The 18,355-nt window shown below is 40.7% G+C and overlaps 2 protein-coding genes across 2 annotated transcripts; one reads left to right on the forward strand and one right to left on the reverse strand.

Moving 5' to 3' along the window:
- Positions 1–2,419: 2,419 nt before the first annotated feature.
- hgd (homogentisate 1,2-dioxygenase) lies at positions 2,420–14,126 on the forward strand. Its single transcript, XM_080417275.1, has 14 exons — positions 2,420–2,558; positions 4,360–4,431; positions 5,813–5,901; positions 6,443–6,548; positions 7,123–7,182; positions 7,265–7,356; positions 7,467–7,501; positions 7,607–7,686; positions 7,858–7,957; positions 8,309–8,433; positions 11,863–11,967; positions 12,824–12,950; positions 13,204–13,385; positions 13,837–14,126. Exons 1-14 carry the CDS (start codon positions 2,544–2,546, stop codon positions 13,966–13,968), a joined length of 1,320 nt encoding a protein of 439 aa, XP_080273401.1. The 5' UTR covers positions 2,420–2,543; the 3' UTR covers positions 13,969–14,126.
- A 126-nt stretch (positions 14,127–14,252) lies between these two features.
- ndufb4 (NADH:ubiquinone oxidoreductase subunit B4) lies at positions 14,253–18,214 on the reverse strand. The gene is made up of 3 exons (XM_080417276.1): positions 18,037–18,214; positions 15,810–15,953; positions 14,253–14,406 (listed from the first exon to the last, which is right to left on the reverse strand). Exons 1-3 carry the CDS (start codon positions 18,211–18,213, stop codon positions 14,344–14,346), a joined length of 384 nt encoding a protein of 127 aa, XP_080273402.1. The 5' UTR covers position 18,214; the 3' UTR covers positions 14,253–14,343.
- Positions 18,215–18,355: the final 141 nt, after the last annotated feature.

An 18,355-nucleotide genomic window follows, 5' to 3' on the forward strand; every position in this document is an offset into this window, starting at 1 on the left:
AAAAGTGCTCCTCGGAGCACAGGTCTCCGCCAGGTCAGGTAAGTTATTGTGGCCTCCTGGTGGCGCTATAATAGGCCAATGTGAAAAGGGTGGCATTTCTTCCTCTGCCTAGTGGGAATGTGCGTGCAAATTTTCACGGAAATCGCACGCCGCGTTCATGATTTGAGTCAACCTTAGCCAATCAGGATGGAATATGAAATATCGGACAGATGCGTCTTGATCACATGACTATAGAGATACTGTGTACCGATTTGCGTGATGTTTGGATCAAATCTGAAGGATTAATATCCAAAAATGTATTTGACATAAGTCGGCCTCCTGGTGGCGCTGTAAAAAGCAGATGTGAAAAATGCAGTGCAGATGTTTTTCCTTGGCCTCTAGGGAGTAGGCGTGCAAAGTTTCACGCATATCGGTGCAGTTATAGTTAAAAATGCAAAACGGCCTGTTATAGCGCCACCATGAGGCTGATGTGAAAAGTTTTAAGTGCCATTTATTCCTCGGCCTAGTGGGAATGTGTGTGTGCAATTTTATGGAAATGGCAAGCTGCGTTCATGATTTGAGGCAGTTTGTTCAAAACGGACCAATCCTGCAAACTTTGGATGGTAACCTTAGCCAATGAGGATGGAATATGGGAAATCGGACAGATCAGGGTTGATCACATGACTATAGAGATACTGTGTACCGATTTGCATGAGGTTTGGTTAAAAACTGTAGGAGTAAAGGGAAAAAATGGGTTTTGCACAAATCGGCCTCCTGGTGGCGCTATGAAAAGCCCATGTGAATAATTTGAGGCAGAGGTTCTGAATTGGCATCCAGGGAGTGTGTGTGCACACTTTCGCAGCGACCGGGCCAACGGTGCCGGAGATTTGGTGCTAACACACAGACAGGACACACGGACGGACGGACGGACACACGGACGGACAGGGGCGAAAACATACTCTCTCGCCATGCCTTTCGGCCTGGCGGAGACAATTAAAGCTATCACTACTATTACAATGATATGAAGTGAAACGAAATGGAAATTCAGGCTGTAGGTGACAACGGCCAAAGGAGCAGCAAATTGTTGGAGGCTAATGAAATGAGGCTAATGAAATCTTGGTGACACGTTTTTGTTTGTTTTTTTGTTTGCACACAAGACTTAACAACTTGCAATGGGCCTGGTCTTCAAGATATGCAAGAAAGCAGGGATACCCATTGTCAGGATCTGTCTGTGTTTTAGTTTGTAGTGACACGGCTTCCTGTTCTGTGGTGTTTTTAGGTTTTACCTTACTGTTGTGGAATTAACAGTCACACTTTTGTGGATTACAGTACACTTGTAATGACAATCACATTCACAATCACTTAATTCTGAAGTGCACTCTGCGGCCGCACTGAGGCACTTAAAACGTTGGAAAAAAAACAACAACAAAAAAACTACACCCAACGTTTGCTTCATACGCTCTAGCCTTTGATTGTCTTTCAATAAAACCATGTTTGATAGACGTAAGTATCACCTATGTTACTGATTGTAGAGAATATTAAAATATTGTAATCTGTTCTATATTTCCTGCACAATGGATTGATTAATGAAGATGAATAGACTATCATCTTATATAAACACAATTGACACAAGGAATTCACACTTTCACTTATGCTGATTATAGGAAAATTAGAATCACAGACATTCGCTGAGAATTAGGAGAGAGGGAGCGTCTGAATGTTGTGCCGTTGTGCGCCCGGCCCGCCTCTCGACAGTGCAGTCCAGTGCAGGCGCGCTCTACCAAACAAATTTGGCATAGCGGTTGGTTTTAGAAACCGCTATGCGCTTTCCCAAACGTGTGTGAGCAAGATAGCAATTTTAGGGATAATGTAACAACACGCCCACGGCCACACCTCCAGGCGCAAATAATGGAGTCGGCATGATGTATAGCGCGTAGTGCGGCCGTAAGATATACCGTTTAGGGACATGCAGTGCCAGCTGCCTTGTGCGAAATTCACGGGTAGTGGGTAGTGGGTAGTGCGAAGGGGTAAGGCACCGGCCAAGATAGGGCCCAGTGTATAAAATAAAGTATTCAACCAATCAATCAAAAAACTTGTATTTCTATTTTCATCCATTATGTAATCATATTATATAAGGTGACACGTTTTTAATTGATGTTCTTTATTATTTATTTATTTTATTCTTGGGATCCACATTCATCACTTTGTAATACCTTTTGATTCACGTGGTTTTAAAAACAGCTGCTGTGCTGGTCTTGTTGACACTAGGGGACTTTGTTGACCTACTGGGTTAGATTCGACCTCATGCACCCTGCCCCTTCTGTGCAAGAGAACCCCATGCTGACGTCACGGACGAGGTCTGTACTTAATTAAACCCATATTGAGAAAGTCTATAAATCCATCCCCCGGCCCCCTTCCCTTCCCTTCCCTCTTCCCTTCACCCAGTTGTGTGTTGGACGTTGGTCGAAGAGCACTCATCTATAAGGACATAAGTAACAATTTAACCAGCAACCATAATAACAGAAACCTTTTTTGGTGGAGAAAAGCACACAGCCAGCAGCACCATGGCCGGACTGAAGGTAATCAATCAGTATGTTTTCTTTGTTTGCGTCCTTCAAACCTTTTTTCTCTAGCCTGCTCATTTCATGAAGAATAGCCTAACTTGGCTGCACGGTGCATGACAATGCAAAAGTATGTATATAGCCTGTGCTTTGTAATATGTTAAAAGTTTATCAACTCTGTACGAGTTGAAGTTGTTATTGTACATGTTGTTCGCATAGCAGTGGATGATCATCATTTGACAGTGGCATGCTGGCTTGCTGAGGGGTGTTCCCTAACAGGCCAATCACAGTGCAGTATTCAGCAGCTGCCCAGATGTGGTCGGCTGCCTTGAAAAAGTTTGTACACTGGTAGTTCAGAACTTCAGTAGGTAGGCAGTGGTGGAAAATAACTATGTACATTTACTTAAGTACTGTATTTAAGTACATGTTTGAGGTACTTTTACTTTACTGGAGTAGGTTATTTCCAATTTTGTATACTTTTACTTTTACTCCACTACAATTATTTGAAAACTTTAGTTACTTTGTAGATTTTGATCATTATTACAAAACATACATTAACCACTTCAGCCTTATATACATTTTGGCCATTTGAAAATAGCTGATCTGCTATTTTCAAAAGATTTTTATACATTTTAAAACTTGAGTACTTTCTACTTTTGGTACTTTAAGTACATTTTGATACCAATCCTTTTGTACTTTTACTCAAGTAATTTTTTAATACGGGACTTCTACTTGTATCAGAGTATATCTACATTGCAGTATTGATACTTTTACTTAAGTAAAACCTTTGAGTACCTTTTCCACCACTAACACTGGTAGTTCAAAATGCAAATGCATTTAAGAGATTAAATTATTATTATGTGTGGTCATTACTGTTACTGTTACTGTTTATGTCTCTTTGTACACATGATTCAGTTCAGAGTCCCCTGGCCTTGGCGTGGCATTATGGGACTTTGTATTATGATGATTATGATTTTATATATGTTTTTGTCTAATAGCCTATCACAAAATCAATATGAAATGGAACAGGAGAGGATTACCCTATTTGATTTATCAACAGGTTTACGCATGTCCGGTATAGGCTATAGTACAACAGGACAGCACACAGTCTGTGCTTTTTGCAGAGCAGGAATGACTCAGCAACATTTATTTGGTTTGTGCATGGGCCAGTTTGTTGGTGTTCAGTCATAAAGAGGGGAGGGCGACATATCAGTGCAAGTCCACTGACTGACAATTTTGGAGAATAGCATAATAATAATTGTACCTTAACTGAGATTCCAGTTGCACCAAAAGTTGTTTTGGCAGAAAAAACATATTTCCCACATAATGCCATTGGCAAAAATGCAATCAGCCCATTCCCAGGGTGAGGTTCTCTCTCTTTTTATTGAATAAAATGTAATTTTGTCCAATCTGTATGTTAGAGTATGTTAATCCAGTATAATGTATACAATTGGGATGGTGGTATTTTGTCTCCCTGCTCTTCTATTGAAACATTTAGATTGTGTCAAAAGGTCATGTCTCACCTAGACACAGGATCTGACACAAATTTTGACCTGATGGTCAAGATTCAATGTATCCCCTGAGTAAGCATGCAGGCTCTATTAGTTCAATGGTAAAAACTTTCAGCACTTCTACAGGAAACCGGGTTCAAATCCGGGGTAGAAGAGGAAAGTTACTGTAGTGCAGCTTTAATAACACGCCTTCAGATTTGATCATAATAACCAACATGAACACACATCCTGACAGAAATGAAGCTGCACGGGTTGCACATTATTTATCATTTAAAGTGAAATACATCAACATCTTCTCTGTATTTCAGTACATAAGTGGTTTTGGGAACGAGTTCTCATCTGAAGATCCTCGCTGTCCGGGTTCACTACCTGAAGGACAGGTAACTCTCTCTGCTAGTCTGCATCTCTGTCTGTCTGTCTGTCTGTCTGTCTGTCTGTCTCTCTCTCCCCTATTCCCCCATTCTCTTTTTCTTTCTCCGCCAGTGGTGGAAAGTAAGGTACGTTTACTCAAGCAATGTACTTTTGTACAACTTTGATGTATTTCGTTTGACTTTACTTGCAAATTTCCGTTTTTCAACTTTTTTGCTTTATTGTTTTAATTACGGGACAGTGCACGCTAATATACATTCAATACATGTACAAGAATTCAATCAATACTTATACCCCATTACATCTTAGAGGCAAATATTTTACTCCTCCTCCTACAATTATCTTTAAACTTTAGTTACAAGTTACTTTGTAGATAGATTTTTTTAAATTCTTTTATTAAACCCTATTTTTCGTCTATTCAAAAATAGTGTCTGAGTAAATCTGAGTAATTCTTCTAAATCAACACTGCTTTCCTTTCGTCTCTTTCACGTACCCACGAGTGCATGTACACATTAGCTAATTCACAACGCTCAATTGGTTTGTTAATTTGTATCATCTTGCCCTTCATCTCATCACCAGTGAATTACATTAAACACAAATTGATTAACAAAACAGCCACGTACAGTAGAAGTAAGCTGTGACAGAGCAAACTGACTGACTCAAACGGACTGTTTCTACATAGATCTGTGGTTAACCACTTAAATAGCTACAATATAGGATGATGTTAAAGGAATAGTTCACCCAAAACATTACTTATTTTCTATCAATTACACACCCCATGAAGCCTTGAATTCATGGAGATTTTTTTAGTTTTTGTCGCATTCCTAAGCCAATAACGTTATTACCGGCGGTCTCTCCGGTAGGAGACTCAAAGAGACTCCTTACCGGATACATTAGCATTTTTCTGCCAATAATCAAATTATTGGCTTAGGAATGCGACAAAAATCTCCATGAATTCAAGGCTTTGTGGGGTGTGGATTTGATAGAAAATAAGTCGTTTTTTTGGTTGAACTACTCCTTTAAACCATGTAAAAAGGTCATACTACATATTAAACCAGGTAAAAAGATCATACTATAGTATGACGTTAAACCATGTAAAAAGGTCATACTATAGCATAATGTTAAACCATGTAACAAGTCAATACTATAGCATACTGTTAAACCATATAAAAAGGTCATACTATAGTATGATGTTAAACCATAGGTTGCAGCTGTACTTGGTACGCTCTTGTTTGACTCTACACCAAATCTCTTCGGCAAAAATAGCAGATCTAGAAGTGAGCTTGTAGATCGTCTATTTTAACGTTGAGGTGCCCACAAGGTTTATGTGTCCACTGGACCTGTATCCCTACATTCTGTCTAAAAGTCTTGTACTTTTCTGTGTCCCCCCAGAACAATCCTCAGGTGTGTCCCTATGGCCTCTATGCTGAGCAGCTCTCTGGCTCCGCCTTCACCTGCCCACGGCCAGCCAATAAGAGGAGGTAATGTGAACCATCTCTGTCTGTCATTGTGATTAGACCAAGCCTCCAGGACCGCAGGGATTATTGAAGCAAGCCTGAATTAGTGGCCAAATCTGGTATTGCAATAAACGACACTACAAAACTGTAGTGTGCATGCTTCCAAATTGTGACACCTTAGTGCGCCTGCTCTAATGACGCCAACATTGGTGTCAATCCTGGAAGGAGAGTGTACTTCCGGGGGAGCATGCGCTGGGTGAGCAACTTTCATTGAAATTAATAGGTGGGGTGGGGCTGTACGTACTCTAGGTTTTATTTTAACTCTATGGATTAGTCTGAACACTGTGTTCCCTAGAATAAGCATGATTCCTTCTCTTGCAATCTTTGTGAATTTTTTTTTGCAAGTGGGTTCGTTCTGTTAACAATTTCAGTTGGCCCTGGACAATTCTGTAGCAGCAAGATGGCTATTCTTTTATTTTTTTCAGTTAGTTATTTTAATTCATGTTTTACATGACGTTCATCTCGTACGTGTTATTGTTTTTTTTGGGGGGGGTTTTGTGTCCAGCTGGTTCTATCGCATCCTGCCCTCTGCCAAACACAAGCCTTTCACCTCAGTGCCCTGCGGAGACTTAACGGAGAACTGGAATGAAGTGGAGCCTGATCCTAACCAGGTACTTGGATGGATGGGTGGATGGATGGATGGATGGGTGGGTGAGTGAATGGATGGATGGATGGATGGATGGGACAGAAACATATGCACATACGTTGATCTTGCATCATGTGTCATTGTGTACCGTGGTGGATAAACACATGCACACATCACACCTTGACCTTGTTGTTCTTACAGTTTGCACTCAGGGACCTACCAAGTGCAATGTCTATACATATCTAATAGGTGCCATAGTTAATATGTACAACATCTGTGCAATGCCATTATTATATTTCTAACTGGTTTGATTGATTGAATACTTTATTAGCAGTTTGCAAAACAAGCACAAAGTCTGATGATGATACAGAACATTATGTCTTGTTTCAGCCCAGCTTACAGTTCCAATACTGTTCATACTGCTCACACCTGGCCTGACCCTATGCTCCTTCTAAACTATACAATGTTACAAGTGTCTTGGCAGCAATGCTTGTGAACATACTTGGCCAATTAAATCGATTCAGTCTGGTTGTGTACTGCCACCACAACAAGGTCCTGTCCTTGTTAAATAACATGATTATGTGATTCCTGTCATATAGATGCGGTGGCTGCCATTCACCATCCCTAAATCCTCTGAGAAGAAAGTGGACTTTGTGTCTGTAAGTGTCACAGTTACAGAAGTAGTTATAAATGGTGTCGTTGCAAATTTGTTGATTGAGACTCTTTGTCTGCATGTCTCAGGGACTGCGCACTGTCTGTGGCGCTGGGGACAGCAAATCTCGCAATGGCATTGGCATTCACGTGTACACTTGCAACACTTCCATGGTTGACAGGTCTGTGTTCGCTACGTGTGTGCCTGTGTGTGCCTGTGTGTTTTTGGCTGTAGGACCCCATGGTTCTGATGTTGCGTCCCCTGATTATCACACATTCTTTGTCTTTACAGGTGTTTCAATAACTCCGATGGAGACTTCCTCATTGGTCAGTCCAACAATGAGGATTTTTTTTTACCTCTACAAAGACTTACAAACTTATATTTTGTGATGATGGTATTGCTCAAAGCCTCTCTCTCTGTCCCCCATCCAGTACCCCAGAAGGGTGAGATCCTGATTACCACCGAGTTTGGGAAGATGCTGGTTGAGCCCAACGAGATCTGTGTCATCCAGGTGATTTCTGTTTTCCACTGTCTGTGTGAAGAGAAATCTAATATTGTAGCCTGAGCTATGGATAAGCGTGATCCACTGTACCAACCTACAGTTAAAGCGCATTGATATTTATACAAGAGAACAGGAGACCTCATCTCATCTGTGCCTCGACCTCTTATATGTGTGTTTTAGCAAGGGATGCGGTTCAGTGTCGATGTGTTTGGAGAGACCAGAGGCTACATACTGGAGGTGTACGGGGCCCATTTTGAACTCCCAGACCTTGGACCCATAGGTATGTGTGTTTATGTAAAGTAATGTGTATGGATACACATCATTATGTGTATGACATGATGGTGTGTGTGTGTGTGTGTGTGTGTGTGTGTGTGTGTGTGTGTGTGTGTGTGTGTGTGTGTGTGTGTGTGTGTGTGTGTGTGTGTGTGTGTGTGTGTGTGTGTGTGTGTGTGTGTGTGTGTGTGTGTGTGTGTGTGTGGGTGTTTGTGAAGATCCACTGTCTCCTATATTGCCGTGCACCTTGATCCACACAGCTGGTTCATTTGATTGTACTTTATTTAATTTGACCACTTGATGATAGTCGTGTGTGTGTGTATATGAAGGCCTATGAGTTGGTGTGTAATTTTTGCAGGAGCCAATGGCCTGGCCAATCCACGGGACTTCCAGTGTCCAGTTGCATGGTACGAAGATCGTGAAGTGGCCACAGGTTACACCATCATCAACAAGTACCAGGGAAAGCTCTTTGCCTGCCAACAGGTGGTCTGCCAATTATTCACTTTATTTATGAGTGTTTGAATATATGAATGTAAAAAAACCTGCACTCTCTGTTGATACATCTTGAAATATTAACCACTTAAACCATATACGTATACTTAGTTGAGCGCGGTCCCCCAGGGCTCTATACTTGGTCCACTCCTTTTTTTACCTTCTACACCAAATATTTTCTTTTTGAGATTGTAGATCTGATATTTTCGCCAAATGTTCACCCCAGAATAGGGACATGTGGATGTGGATAAGTGCAGCATGCAAACGGACGTGTATTGTCCGTAAACCTTCATCAGCCTCCATTTGCTCTCTATTACAATTAACAATTTTAGGCATTTAGCAGACACTCTTGACCAGAGTGACTTTCAATAAGCAAGGTAAACACATACATCAAATGCAGAGAGACAGTGTTGTGCCTCAGTAAACCAGGATCACGAGTAAACCTAGCATCGGTCTAGACAATATACTATCAAAAACCTAATCTGTACATTGAAACTATAGGATACCAGGGAAACAACAGACCTAGCATCTGATTAAATAACCTGCTATCTAAATGTTAACATTGTGGTCAGGAAAAACAAGCCTAAGTAACAAAAACATGAGAACAAATGACCACGGTAAGTCTGCATGGACGCCATAACTAGGTCAAACTGCATCCAAATCAGGTGGACGTGGAGTCTGAGGAGTTGAGTTTTCAGATTACGGCGGAATATTGGGGGTGAGTCTGCTGTTCTAACTGCAGACTGGACTATCGCCTTGTCCACTATTAAGTCACTCTGAAGGGGAGGTGATTGAAAACACCTCCTCCTATTGAGGGAGGTATGTAACACTCTATTTTAGGGCAAACATTCAGCAGCAAAAATAGCAGATCTACATGCTCACAACGCAACACACATACCTTGTAGATTGTCCACTTCCCTGAGGAGATTTGGTGTAGAGGGAAAAAGGAGGGGGCCAAGGGTGTGACACTGGTCAACTAAGTAAATAGCATTCAAAATACCTTGTAGGTAATGCAACCAAAGTCCCTTTTGAAGGGTTCTCATTATATGCACTTATGTTTTCAATTTTGTATTTTCATATTATCATATGCTAATTGAATGTATTGAGGTCCACGTTAGGCAGGTACTGTAACGGCTGGGCTTAATGTACACTGTACTTGCGTTTAGAAATATCTTAGTCCTTTCATGTAGTTAATTTGTAGTACCTCACACCCTTCTTAGTTGACTCATTTTCTCAGTTGTGTGTTTCAGCACATCCCACACTTATGACATTTGTGGGCCATTATCATAAAGACCACAGCACTACTAGCAGGAGACCGTGTCCGTCCACGTGAGGCCTATTAGCCTAACAGTTGTTGTCGATGATTTAACGTGAAATCGTTAGCCGTTTTTCCATTCAGCATGCCTTCCGCCTCGGTTCCCTCATACGGCTTAATCACTCATAATTAGTTAACGCATCTCCGAGTTACAGACAGCGTACCTGCATAGCTTTGCATAGTCAAATAAAAAAAACCTTGCCCGAATTAAACATTAATCTCGGCATGTTTCACTCAGAGAATGATTTCCCCCTGAAACGTCCTGTCGGGCGTGTAATTGACTCGCCTCATAATGTATGACAGGGACAGGGGGGGTTTGTGTGTGTGTCTGTGTGTCTGTGTGTGTGTGTGTGTGTGTGTGTGTGTGTGTGTGTGTGTGTGTGTGTGTGTGTGTGTGGGGGGGGACAATGTCCTTATATACTGCAGGGAAAGACAACATCAACACAAGGGTGGGGTATCGCCTTTGTTAGCACAACAAATCTCCCTGCTCTGTCCTTCTCAGTCTCTACCTGTATGTTCTGTCTTTCCGTGGAGGTGGTGGTGGGGGGGGGGGGGGTTAGCAGCTGCACCTGACCCTCTCCACCTGGAGTTCACCAGAGCCTGGAGGAGGCTGGAAGCAACTTGAAAGAACTGTGTAGAAGCAGTGGTGGAAAAAGTACTCACATTTTCTACCTAAGTAAAAGTATCAATATTGCAATGTAGAAATACTCTGTTACAAGTTGTGTGTGAGCTTGAAGATCTGCTATTTTCAAATGGCCGAAATGTATATAGGGCTGAAGTCGGTAATGTATGTTTTGTAATAATAAACAAAATCTACAAAGTAACTAGTAACTAAAGTTGTCAAATAATTGTAGTGGAGTAAAAAATATAATATTTGCCTCTGAGATATGTAGTGGAGTAGAAGTAAAAGTATTGAAATTTGTAAATACTCCAGTAAAGTAAAGTGCAGTACTTGAGTAAATGTACTTAGTTACTTTCCACCACCGTGTAGAAGGGGTAGGGGGGTCTGTTCAGAGGGGGAGGAAGCTGCTGCTGTCATATCCTGCTGTTTGGCTCCCCCACAGTGCAGTGAAATTGCTCAAATTAACTTATTATTTGCTTGACTGGACCAATATGTTTGTGTTTTGTATGTCCGTGTGTGTGCAAGTGTTTCCTCTACTCCCCCATCTCTCCGTTTATTTTAATCGAGTGTTACTGGAGTTCTTACAACTGAAATGTCCAAACATTACTACCTGCCTTGGGGTCCACAAAGCCCGCTCAATGTTTAAGACAAGTTAATTGTGTGTGTGTGTGTGTGTGTGTGTGTGTGTGTGTGTGTGTGTGTGTGTGTGTGTGTGTGTGTGTGTGTGTGTGTGTGTGTGTGTGTGTGTGTGTGTGTGTGTGTGTGTGTGTGTGTGTGTGTGCGCGCACATGCTTTTGTAAGTGTATATTACTGTACATCATGGGTGTGATTGTATACTCATATGTGGGGATATGCTACAGAAGCGTGTGTCTCTGCACATGTATAGGTGTAATTGTGAGCTTTTATCATGAGTGTATATTAGTTGTGAAGAGTGTGTGTGCTTGTGTGCTTGTGTGGGTCACACCGAAGGTAGCTCAAGTTGTAATGAATTATATCGATTTTAGAGCTGCCATTGAATGTCTCTTTGAAAGTGCCATTATCGGAACAGAGAAGCTATATAAAATTGCTGTGGTTTTAACAATTGAGATGAAGAAATATCTCTGTCGCCCACTGTGGCTGCCCCTCACTCCCCTCACCCCCGCTCCGCTGTGTGAGTCATAACGCCCCGAAGTTTGGGAAAGTTTGATTGTAAAGCCAATTACCCCATAATACCTGAAGCCTGGTATCTTGAAGAATGAGGGGTACGAGAGATTTCAAAAGCAAGCACACCCTATTTCAAAAATACAATCCTTATCATTATCATCAGCATTCTCTCTCTCGCTCCCTGTGTCACGAAGTGCTTGTTCTGGGAATTCAAGATTACAAAGACATAATTCGTTGTTTCTTTTCCCCCCCCCTCGCACCTGAACAACTCAATTTGTGTCCTTTTATGTTTGTGCCGTCTGGTAGACGTTTGTGATTTGTGTTTGTTTTGTTTGTATAGGATTTCTCTCCCTTCAACGTGGTGGCCTGGCATGGAAACTACACACCGTACAAATACAACCTGGATAACTTCATGGTCATCAACTGTGTGGCCTTCGACCATGCGGTGAGTAACTGTATTCAGAAATATACATCAACATGCCATCACTGTCGGGTGGAAACCTTGTATGATCAAAAATGTTACTTTTCAGGATATGGAGGAAAAAAAGAACCTATTCCGATGGATCAAATGTAGTTATGTGCAGTATAGTTACAAGCTTGTGTTAATACTTTTCATTGGTTACCCACTTTTCATTTGTTAAACCCTATATACCAGGGTCCCCCAGGGCTCTATATAAAATACTATAGTATTTCTATTCTCTTTGCCAAAGATAGCCAGTCTATGAGCTCACACGCGGTAGGTAGGGTTCAAGTGGTTAAATATTTATTGAACACAGACAGATTTAACCACTTTCAACCTGGTGTCCATATTTTGGGCATATTTTAGGCAAAAAACTGTTTTCTGATCAGCTATTTTCACTACTTTTGCATGAAACAACAAAGAATGATTGTTAATTTATCCTATCTGTCAATACAACAAAGAAAAAACTGTCCGACAGTGATGATTCAGACTTGAATCAATACACAGGAATATCCTACACATCAGGAATAAGAGTGACTGGTCATTTTCTTCGGAATGAACTTAAAGGGATACTTCACTTTCGGGCCGGGGAAACATTTAAAAAATATATTAAAAATAAATGAAAAAAGTTATGGAAAATTCATGGCCCCCTCACGCATTAGAGTGTCCTACTAATGCGTGAGGGGGCCATGAATTTTCCATAACTTTTTTCATTTATTTTTAATATATTTTTTAAATGTTTCCCCGGCCCTAAAGTGAAGTATCCCTTTAAATGTGAATTGATGACAGAATTCAGGTCTAGACAAACCACCCTGCATTGACCTGTGTGATTCACCTGCAGGACCCGTCCATCTTCACCGTGCTGACAGCCAAGTCCACTCGTCCAGGTGTGGCCATCGCTGACTTTGTCATCTTCCCGCCTCGCTGGGGTGTGACGAACAACACCTTCCGTCCACCATACTATCACCGTAAGACCACAATGTCTCATATCATATGCACGTACACGCACACACGTTGGTGATTGATTGCAAAATGTATGTCCACCTGTCGGTGGCCCATACAATATAAGCATATCCCTAATCCATGTAGCTTGTAAACCCGAAGTGTTTTTTTAGGTTAAGGCCCTTGGACACAACTGCATTTTGCCTCTAAGCAATGTTAAGTTGAGTAGACCTGGTCTAACGTGTAGTGTTGTCATACCTCCCCCTGTTGGTGCTTTAGGGAACTGCATGAGTGAATTCATGGGTCTGATCAAGGGCCACTATGAGGCCAAAGAAGAGGGCTTCCAGCCCGGAGGAGGCAGCCTCCACAGCATCATGACCCCACACGGCCCTGACGGAGAATGCTTTGAGAAGAACAGCACCACCGACCTCCAACCAGAGAGAGTGGCCGAGGGAACCATGGTAACGACAATGTCTTATGAGAAAAGTTGTAGGGGTGCAACAGTTAATCAAACAAATCTATTAAATAGACTATTCGAAAAAATATTTTGATAAATTGATTTTCAAAACTAGTGAAAATGGCACATCCACAAGCTAACAATGCATCACATTGTAGATCAGCTATTTTCATCTGACACTGTTGTACGACAAAGTATAAAATAGGGATTAAGTGGTAAATCAAACTTTAGTTGTTTATTAAAAATATTTGAATTTTATTGTTGATAAAAAAAATATATGGCCTGCACACATGCTCCCAATGTTTATCGCAAGCTCAGTCCAACTTTTCCATCTTGTCTGGACCTGATAACTGTGTTACTCACTGGAAATAGCTTTTTTTGGGTTGAAAATACACAAACGCTTGTTTTGACATAAATGAGTATTCAACAAACATTTTCCCCATTTCTTTCTCCAGGCCTTCATGTTTGAGTCCTCGTTCAGTATGGCCGTGACCAAATGGGGTCTAGAAACCTGCCAGAGACTGGACAAGAGCTACTACCAGTGCTGGGAGACACTTCGCAGTCACTTTAATCCCAACAAAAAGTAAATGGACATAAAAGCTGTATACAAGCTGTCCTATATACAGTATATATAGTTGACACATACAGTATAGCATTAACAATAAATAGCCTCATACATGTGTTATCATCAACTTTCATGCAATGAAATATCTTGTGTCCTAAATTTGACTTCCTGTGTTTCATTTGGTGATAGGAGAAAAATAAACTGATGACCTTTTGAGTTAATTACATCAAATCCAAATGATCACAGATGGAGTGTTTTAACGATGTTTACAAGTCCAATAAAGCCTTTTCAACAATAACAATAAAGTTTTCAACAACATACGATTTTATTAATTTAACAGTAATTACACAACTCTGACATTATCAGAATATAATAGTCCTTCTACAGAGATTGGAGCTCAGTATGCCAACTTGAACTTGCGCTCGAGGGTCCCGTTTTTGATCTGCTCATCTCTGTTATCCTGTAGACATAGGAGCAGAATGGGGGGGGGGGTCAGTGCTGTTGCTGTGGCAACAAAATCACCTAAACCCTCTTCACCTTCCAGACATTTCCCCACTGCATGTTTTATGAATGAGCATTTTATGATTCGCTTGCTGCCTATTTTCTCTAAGAGTGAACGTGATAGCCTAGCAGTGTAACAATTGCAGCTGGGTCTCGCTGACATTTCTCTTGGGTGATTATTTAGATGGAAACCTCTGAATAGAGGCAAGTGGTGCCTCAAATGAAACCGTCACTTCTAACATGAATAGAACAGTAGAATGGTAAAGAACAGGGTGTACCATCCTGTAACAGCCATGTACCAGTGTTATTAGTATGTCATAAAACAGACTGTTCCATTGGCTTGATTGAGACCTATTCTAAAATGCTTGTAAACATTCACATTGACCGTATGAATCATTGCATGAATCATCAACATCTTCTTTTACAAGATTCAATGTACTGTTCTGTACTGTTCTTCCTATGGCAAAGTAAGAGGATCACTCCTTTTCGTAAGTGCAAGGTTTTAAAAATCACTTAGAACAAGGTAGCGCAACGCGTAGCATTCGGTACCGTCGGTGTATTCGCACAGCAACTATCTTGTTTGTGCAACCAACAATTACTTTTTTGTAGAATTCTTTCTAGCAGTGAAATTGTTATTAAAACGGTTTTAACTGGGATATGTCTATGATTTTCATGTTGCCATATATAGTAACACATTTATGAAAGTAATAAGCCAAGCGAGGCAGCGCCTCATGTCTCCCCATAGCTGTTCTAGAATCCACAGTAAACCACTGCCTCTTGTGGCTTATTGCTTTAATAGTATCTGTATACTAACAGTACTTGTACCACACTTCATCTAAAAAGTCACTAATGAGGATAGTCTTTAAGGGTACAATGCAACGATTAATCAAACTAATCGATAAGTTAATAAAATAATCCATATTTTGGGCATGTCATTATTGGCAAAGATAGTAATAAATATTTTTGCACAACGCTGTTATGTGACAAAGACTTCACGAAGTATAAAACAAGGCCTAGGTTGATCGATTATTTTACAAAACGCACTTCTCGGTTATTTGATTAATTGAAAACGTAATCGATAGAATAATCGCTAAGATGAAATTGATAGTTGCATTGTAATTAACAAGAAGTTTCAAAGAAAAAGGATAGTCCGCATAGACAGCTTATGCTCCGAGTAGCAAAGATAACGTTTCGAACAACAAATGGTCTTGGTCTCTGAAGAACTTTTTGTCCTGCACCTGCGGCATCAACCTATTTGGAAGTGCATAACATTTCATTTTGAATCAATTAATGAGAAGTTCCAACCAATGAACGAGCCCTGAGGTATCAAGCAAACATAATGCAGTGCATCTGGTCTCGTACCCTGTCGGTCTTGAAGGTGTAGTAGAGAACAAAAAGAGGGACAATGCCAAAGAGCGCGCCCAGCAGAGACGTCTTGTTTGTGGGTCTGAAGTGCGGGTAGGGGTTGGTCCGTGCGTACACCCAACGGGTCAGGGCAGGGTCTTCCTGCACAGACAAAAAGCATATTGACAAATGAACCAGGTGAGAATAACCACAGGCGACAAATGGGGGGCGTGTGAGAGATGCAGCAACGTTCAACATACTGCTGTGTGTACATACAGTAGATAATTAACAAATATGTATTTATTTCTAAGGGTGAGTAATTAGGAATGGGTAATGTTGTATGCGCTATTCCAGTGGTTCTCAAAGGAAAATTGATAATATGGTATACATCAGTGGTGGTACAAGTATCAATACTGCAATGTAGAAATAAAAGTCAGGAATTCAAAATGTACTTGAGTAAAAGTACAAAAGTATTGGTATCAGAAGTAGAAAGTCCTCATTATGCTTTTGAAAATAGCAGATCTACAAGCTCACAATGCATTGCAATGCGACGCATTGTGAGCTTGTAGATGTAAATGTATATATAGGGCTGTAGTGGTTAATGTATGTTTTGCAATAATAATCAAAATCTAACAAAGTAACTAGTAACTCAAGTTTTCAAATAATTGTAGTGGAGTAAAAGCACAATATTTACCTCTGAGATGTAGTGGAGTAGAGGTAAAAGAATAGAATTTTGAAATATTCCAGTAAAGTAAAAAATACAGTACAGTACTTGAGTAAATGTACTTGGTTACTAAGGTTTACACCACTGGTATACATTGGCTACTACAATCTTTAGGTATTTTTACTTTACTTACTTTACAATTTTTCCAATTGTCAGTACTTTTACTTCTACTCCACTACATCTTAGGGGCAAATATTGTACTTTTACTCCACTACAATTATTTGAAAACTTTAGTTACTAGTTACTTTGCAGATTTTTATTATCATTAAAAAGCATACAGTAACAACTTCTTCAGCCTTATTATATATACATTTCGGCCATTTGAAAATAGCCAATCTACAAGCTCACAATGCGTCGCATCGCAATGCATTGTGAGCTTACAAGCTCACATTTGTGAGCTTGTAGATCTGCTATTTTCAAAAGGTTTTTATAAATTTGAAAACTTGTGAAATGGGACATTCTGCATAATGAGTACTTTCTACTTTTGGTACTTCAAGTACATTGATAACAATACTTTTGTACTTTTACTCAAGTACATTTTGAATTCCAGACTTTTACTTAACAGTAAACAATAACAGAGTTTTTCTACAATGAAGTATTCATACTTTTACTTAAGTAAAACATTTGAGTACTTTTTCCACCGCTGCCAAAATGAAACCACACACAATCAATGTGATGATTACCTTCAGCTGTGTTTACCTGTCAGACTCAGAAATGAATGTCTGCTGTTAAAGTGGACTGGTCTGACTGCGAGAGACTGTATTTTTCACCTTAAGAATGAATTCCAAGTTCAGCTAATAAGGTGAGCAAAGAAGCGTTTCGTACCCGCATTCAGATGCAATACCACTGACACGTTTTAAATAAGAACTATAATATGTTTGGTCATGTGTTGTATGCGGCCAGCACTAGCAGCATCATGAAGGGGGCTCTGACATTGCTAGCTAGCTAGCCTTGATACAAGACTGTCATATTATATGAGACTTGGATGATCTTCAAAATAGTGTTTGCTGTTTCTCCCTTTTTGGCCTGTACATCTACATAAATGTTCAGATTTCAAATATAAAGTGCTTGCCCCATGACCACGGATGTTGCAATTATGTACGGGCCCTCAGAAGTACCTGTATCTCCCGTATTGTTCATTAAAAAGCATTTTAATCCGATCGATGGCCATTTTCTCATAGTTATTATGTATCAGGGTGCAATACACCTCCCAACCGATAGGGTCGCGTAGTTGAAAGCATATGGAGGAAATGCAGAGAAAATGGCCACCGATCGGATTAAAATGCTATTTTAATGAACAATACGGAAGATACGGGTACTTCTGAGGGGACGTACATAATTTTAACATCCGTGGCCATGAGGTAAGCACTTTATATCTGAAATCTGAACGTTTAAGTAGATGTGCGGGCCAAAAAGGGAGAAAGTGCAAACACTATGTTGAAGTTCATCCATGACTGATAGTCATGCATCGGGGCTCTGACATTGCTAGCTAGCATCATGCTAACGTGTAGCTACACTTACAATCAGCTCTTTCCTGTGCGGGTTGTTGAGCTGCAGCTGGTACTGTCTCTTCAGATTGGCCCTCAGGGCCGCTCTCTCCTCCTCGGCACGTCGCAGGTCCGGCGACAGGTTAAAATACTCGTTGGGGTCCAACGTTTTTGGCCGAGTGGCCAAGGGCGCCTCTCGGTAGTCCGCCATGTTTGTTGTGTGTGATGATATTGGCGATCGACTCCTCGACTTGAGCAGCAGTGTTGCCAGATTGTGGGAGAGAAATAAGGAACCAGGTCTAGGAAAATCAGCCCAAAAGAAGCAACAGTGGTTCTCAACCTGTGGGGTCCCG

This window comes from Gymnoscopelus braueri, assembly GCF_963280865.1.
Source record: "Gymnoscopelus braueri genome assembly, chromosome: 21".
NCBI lineage: Eukaryota > Metazoa > Chordata > Actinopteri > Myctophiformes > Myctophidae > Gymnoscopelus > Gymnoscopelus braueri.